Raw genomic sequence first — 5,299 nt, forward strand, 5'->3', positions numbered from 1 at the left:
TCAGGTAGGACTCAGGTAAGACTTATGTATGACTCAGGTAGGACTCAAGTAGGACCCAGGTAGGACTTATGTAGGACTCAGGTAGAACTTATTTAGGACTCAGGTAGGACTCAGGTAGCACTTATGTAGGACTCAAGTAAGACTTATGTAGGACTCAGGTAAGACTTATGTAGGACTTCTGTAGGACTCAGGTAGGACTTATGTAGAACTCAGGTAGGACTTATGTAGGACTCAAGTAAGACTTATGTAGGACTCAGGTAAGACCTCAGTGAAGGATAGGATACACTGAGCTCAGTGGCGGGCCGTGCATTTTATACCTAGGCCTTTACTGTTGTCCTGCAGCTGAAATACCACATTATAACCACATGATGGCACCACATATATTATCAGTTTCTAAGGCTGTAACTATGTACGTATTAAATGTACGTACCGTTCGGTACGAGAATTGCAATACGTTTGAATAGTACTAGAGCATCTGGAAAATGCAGAAGCTTATATTCAGGAGAATATAATGTTTTCTGCGCTCATGGAGGACAGTGGTTCTCAGCTGGTCTGGCTGTGGGACCCACCATCACTCCTTAATGACAAGTCGCAGCCCAAAGAGATTGTCTTATGATTTTACTTTCACAACTTGAGCATTGTACGTATTGCTCTGCAGTGTCTTTCCTCGTCTCAGCCACCTGTGTCATGGTGCATCTCACTCAGTCAGAATGCCCATATTTGATTGGCTGAGCTGCATCACGTGATGTGATTCACTACCCGACATGCCTCTGCTGTTAAGTTTCACGATAGTCACGTGCTCGCCCACTGACCAATCACAGCGCACTCTGCACCTCGCGGCAGACACTGAGCTGCACTAATGCTGACTTCATTATAGGCCAGCGAGCAGGCTCTGATACGTCAAAGAATACGCCCAACATGTCAAACTAAAGATCTGATTGGTTGAAGACTATGACAATCAACAATATCGTCCCCATTCACTTAAACTGCACATGGATGCACTTGTGAGTCTGCAGGCCTAGGGCCTCTGTTCTTACCTAGAGACACAGAGGTGAGATCTGATTGGATAAAAGCTCTACTTAAAACAAGCTGCACTGGAAGCAGAGCAACTGAGGAAGACAGTAGCTGTGCAATGAGAACATAAGATAATGGGGAAAATATTTTTATAAATTGTAATACATGTAGTGTATTTAAGAACAATTATTAAACTATAAAATAGATATAGCTTTGTGATTCTGTTTAGGCCAGCAGAGAAGGCCTTGCAGGCCCTGACGGCCCACCACTGACTGAGCTCCTCTATCCTCTTCTCTCTCTCCTCTCTCCTTCTCTATGAATTTTTGTCCCATTAATGCACATTATTAACTTTGCTTCTTCCTCAGAGTCTTTTGTTTTCTCTCCTCACAGGTTTCCATGGATCCTGGATTTATCTGGACCCTCGTCCTGACACCCACTGCTATATCATTAGGGCCCGAGCACCGACGTAGTCGGAGCAGAGGACCTATTGTTATTCTAATGTTTATTATTGCACGTGTTTCGTCCCAAAAAGGGTTAGGGTTGCCGTGGCGACGCATCCTTCGTCATGAAAAACTAAGGTGTTTTTGAGGGGCTAAACATGCTCAAAACATAATCAAACTTGTCACACACATTTAAAATCCTGAATGTAGTTATGTAATGTGATTTTAATGCTTCAGAGTGGCAAGTCAGCACGATAGCGCCCCCTACAATATTTCTATGATGCAGCCCTCGCAGTATGTTTCACCTAGATGTATGAAATTTGGTAAGCAGGTGTATCACATGTAGACTTAAAAAAAGTCTTAGGGGTCTAAGCTCTAAACCCAACCGGAAGTCAGCCATTTTGAATTTTGTATGAATTTCTCGTGTTTTTTTCCATTTCCAGGTGCTGTACTACGAACTCCTCCTAGGGAATTAATCCGATCAGCTTAGAATTTGGTCAGAACAATCTAAAGACCTTAGCGATTAAAAGTTACTAAAAGCTTTAGGTTTCATCGAACGACGTGGATATGGTGTGATGGCCATTTTACATGGTTCGCCATCATCCATCAAGCTGTTGTAACTCGACTGTAACTCGACTGTACTTTGTCAAAACTGTCCCAAACTTGACATGCTTGTTGACTGTCATGGCTTTAGGACTTCTGCATGCCAATATTAACTCATAGTCATAGCGCCACCTACTGATAAGCACGGACGTAAGCAGGATTCTATAAATACAGCGGCCCAAACACTGAACTTATTGAAAGGGTTTGTGGGCACACCATGAGAAAAATACTTCTCTGATCTAAATATGTGCAAACTAAGATGCTTGGAGAGCAAACGTTAGATAACAGTGGATTTTCAAACCATGTCAGTGGGCATTAGTATAAATGATCTGTCCAGAGCTTCTTCATGACAATCAGGTTAAACGTTATAATGAATGCTTCACACTACAATCTAAAGTTACAGAAGAGCTTAAAATGAAAACAGTGTTAAATTACAGTGTTCAAGTAACAGCAAATGGCACTACTGTTTTGTTAACTTTCATGTAAGTCCAAATACAATCAGCAGGACACTGCAGGGAGTTGAACCCCATCCCAGTAAAGTGACAGTCTGTTATGTTGCAAACACTGAAGCACATTCACACACATTCATTTTCTTAATGATCTTTAAAGGCTTACATTTATGATTGTATCGGAGGTACACTCTAAACATTTGAGGCTTAAGACCTGGCAACATGATCTTGCTACGCTGCTGGTCGACACCTGAAATATCATCTCACATTCACAGCTGCGTCACCCAGAGTCCTTTCAGTACCCTCGACGTGCGTGAAGTTGCGAGGGCCCGATCAATGCTGCTCGCAGCTTTAATTATCATTAGAATTCTACTATATCCACTGCTGCTGTTATTACTAGTAGTCATAATGTTTCCATCATTATTCTGCTTACTACTGTTATTATATGAATCATTTCTCTCATATGCATTGAATGTGTTGTAACTGTGTTGTTCATTCTGTACACATGACATCACACTTCTGTCCATCCTGATAGAGGAGGAGGATGATTATGATGAGGATCCTCCTCTGTTGATCTCTGAGGTCTCTTCCTCTTTTCTCCCAGTTAAAGGGATTTTGGGGAGTTTTTCCTGTTCTGATGTGAGGGTCAAAGGTCAGACGATGTCGCACGTGTTCAGATTGTAAAGCACTCTGAGGCAATACAAAATAAATTGAACTGAATTATCTTGCACATATTTGTCTCTGTAGGCAGCAGGTAAGTCGTTTCACTGATGCTAAATAATTACAAATGACTAAAATATGAGTTCTGTCTTTCCTGAGAGAATTAAATCAGGAAAAAGAGAGCTTTATTATGGTGTCGTTTGTGTTTCCTTGGTGACTACTAGTAGGAGTCACTGATGCGCCTCATGCTCATGAACCTCATGCTGCTCATGTCCATGTTCATGACGTTCCTGTACTCTCCAGGCCTCATGTACATCATCCTGCCTCTGTACTGAGGCTGCACGTACATCAGCCAGTGACCGTCCATCACGTGACAGGACATGCAGTTGGACATACGGTAATGATCCATCACATTGTTGCAGTCGTCCATCAGCTCGTTACTCTGGCCTCCGAAGTTCTCCCTCTCGTAGATCTTCATCCTGTACGAGCCGCGGTGCTGAAACAACAATCAATAATCAGAGGTTGTTACAACACCTGTACTCTTCTGTGTACTGTGTTCAAACACACGGACACCCAGAGAAACTGTACTATCAAAATCAAATTCCTTAAAACATCATCAGCTCATCCAGAAAGATGAGATGTCTGAACAAAACCCTGAAACATCTTTTAATGAAACAACATGGACGATTTAAGGAGAGAATATCTTTCTTCCTACTTTACAGTTGACAAATACATTAATTCTCAGTGTGAGCTTTTATTGTGAAGGAAGCTCAAAACATCCTAATTTTCCACTTTAATTAGCTGCTGCTGACACTTGTTTGCCTGCTACACCAGATCAATACATTGATTAATGGACATATTCATTGATTATTATATACGAAGCTTCATATATAGATTTTAATCTCCAGCGTTTAAGGAGTTTTAATAGCCTGGATTACATTTGTTTTCATATCATGTGGCCGATTTAAAATATCAGATGATCCATAACATGTGAGAGGTTTTACAGATGATTTAGTTCTTTTCTTAGAGAGTCAACAGGAATGACTGGATGTCAGTGATTTGAAGAAGATATATTCTACTTGTTTTATGAAAATGTTTTTATAAACTACTTAATATAAATAGTATTGGATGTAGTCTATAATGAACTTCTATACTTCACTGTAAGTTATGAAATGATCCTAAAACCTAACATGTTTACTAAACACACAGCTGTGACGACACTAACACTACTACACACTATGATGTCATAGGACGGCGATGTGTGTCACTTCATCTGTACTGTTACGGTCACGTCTGAAGTATATTTCAGCGCCGTGCTGTGATTGGTTGTGTGGTTACCATGGGGATCATGCGACAGGACCTGATGCAGTCGCTCATTCCCATCATGCTGTGGTAGTCGGAGTACTCGCCCCTTCTCAGGAAGAACTGGTTCCCCGTGAAGTTGGTGCGGTCGTAGACCATGAAGCAGCCTCTCTCCACCCTGCAGGACTGACACCTGCTCAGGTAGGACGACATGTCGGCACAGTCGCTGCTGCACTCGTAAGACCGGCCCTGGAAGTTCCTGTCCTCGTAGAAGGCCACCTGACAAGGAGACAGGAGATCAAACGGGAGACAGAAGAAAGAGACCGGAGACATGACGCTCATCTTTCTGTCAGGATGAAAGAACAAATCCTCACAACTGGAGGTTTTCTTTTTTTAGAGGATGTGACTTCACAAGATCCTAATGTTCTTACAAGATCTCATGAACATGTTTCTTATTGCTGACGTTCATGTAAACTAAAATAACTAAATAAGGTGAATAAAGGCGTTAGTTAAAAGCTACAAAGCGTTTAGAAACAGTGACTTATGTCTGTGTTCAGTGTTCCTGTTCCTGTCATGTTGGTCGCTCGTTCTCACCCTGCTCATGTTCATGCTGCTGGAAGTCATGTTGCCTCTCTGGTTGCTCAGCTGGTTGCTGATGTTGCTGCTGTCTGTGGTGGTTGAGTGCTACCTGTGGAGCAGCTGCTACTCTTTATAGCACCTGAGCAGCTGAATCCTTTTGTCCAAACAGCCTGAGCCAGCAGGGCGTCATAAAGAGACGCTCAGCGTTCGGCGTTTCTCTTCGAAACTACAGACAAAGAGCTACAGACAGCA

The 5,299-nt window shown here is 42.2% G+C and overlaps 1 protein-coding gene across 1 annotated transcript; it reads right to left on the minus strand.

Annotated features, from left to right (window-relative positions):
* Positions 1-3,386: 3,386 nt before the first annotated feature.
* On the minus strand, positions 3,387-5,092 carry LOC116378378 (gamma-crystallin M2-like). The gene is made up of 3 exons (XM_031840242.1): positions 5,063-5,092; positions 4,505-4,747; positions 3,387-3,662 (listed from the first exon to the last, which is right to left on the minus strand). Exons 1-3 carry the CDS (start codon positions 5,090-5,092, stop codon positions 3,387-3,389), a joined length of 549 nt encoding a protein of 182 aa, XP_031696102.1.
* Between the last annotated feature and the right edge of the window lie 207 nt (positions 5,093-5,299).

This window comes from Anarrhichthys ocellatus, unplaced genomic scaffold, assembly GCF_004355925.1.
Source record: "Anarrhichthys ocellatus isolate YVR2014 unplaced genomic scaffold, GSC_Weel_1.0 scaffold2497, whole genome shotgun sequence".
Lineage (NCBI taxonomy): Eukaryota > Metazoa > Chordata > Actinopteri > Perciformes > Anarhichadidae > Anarrhichthys > Anarrhichthys ocellatus.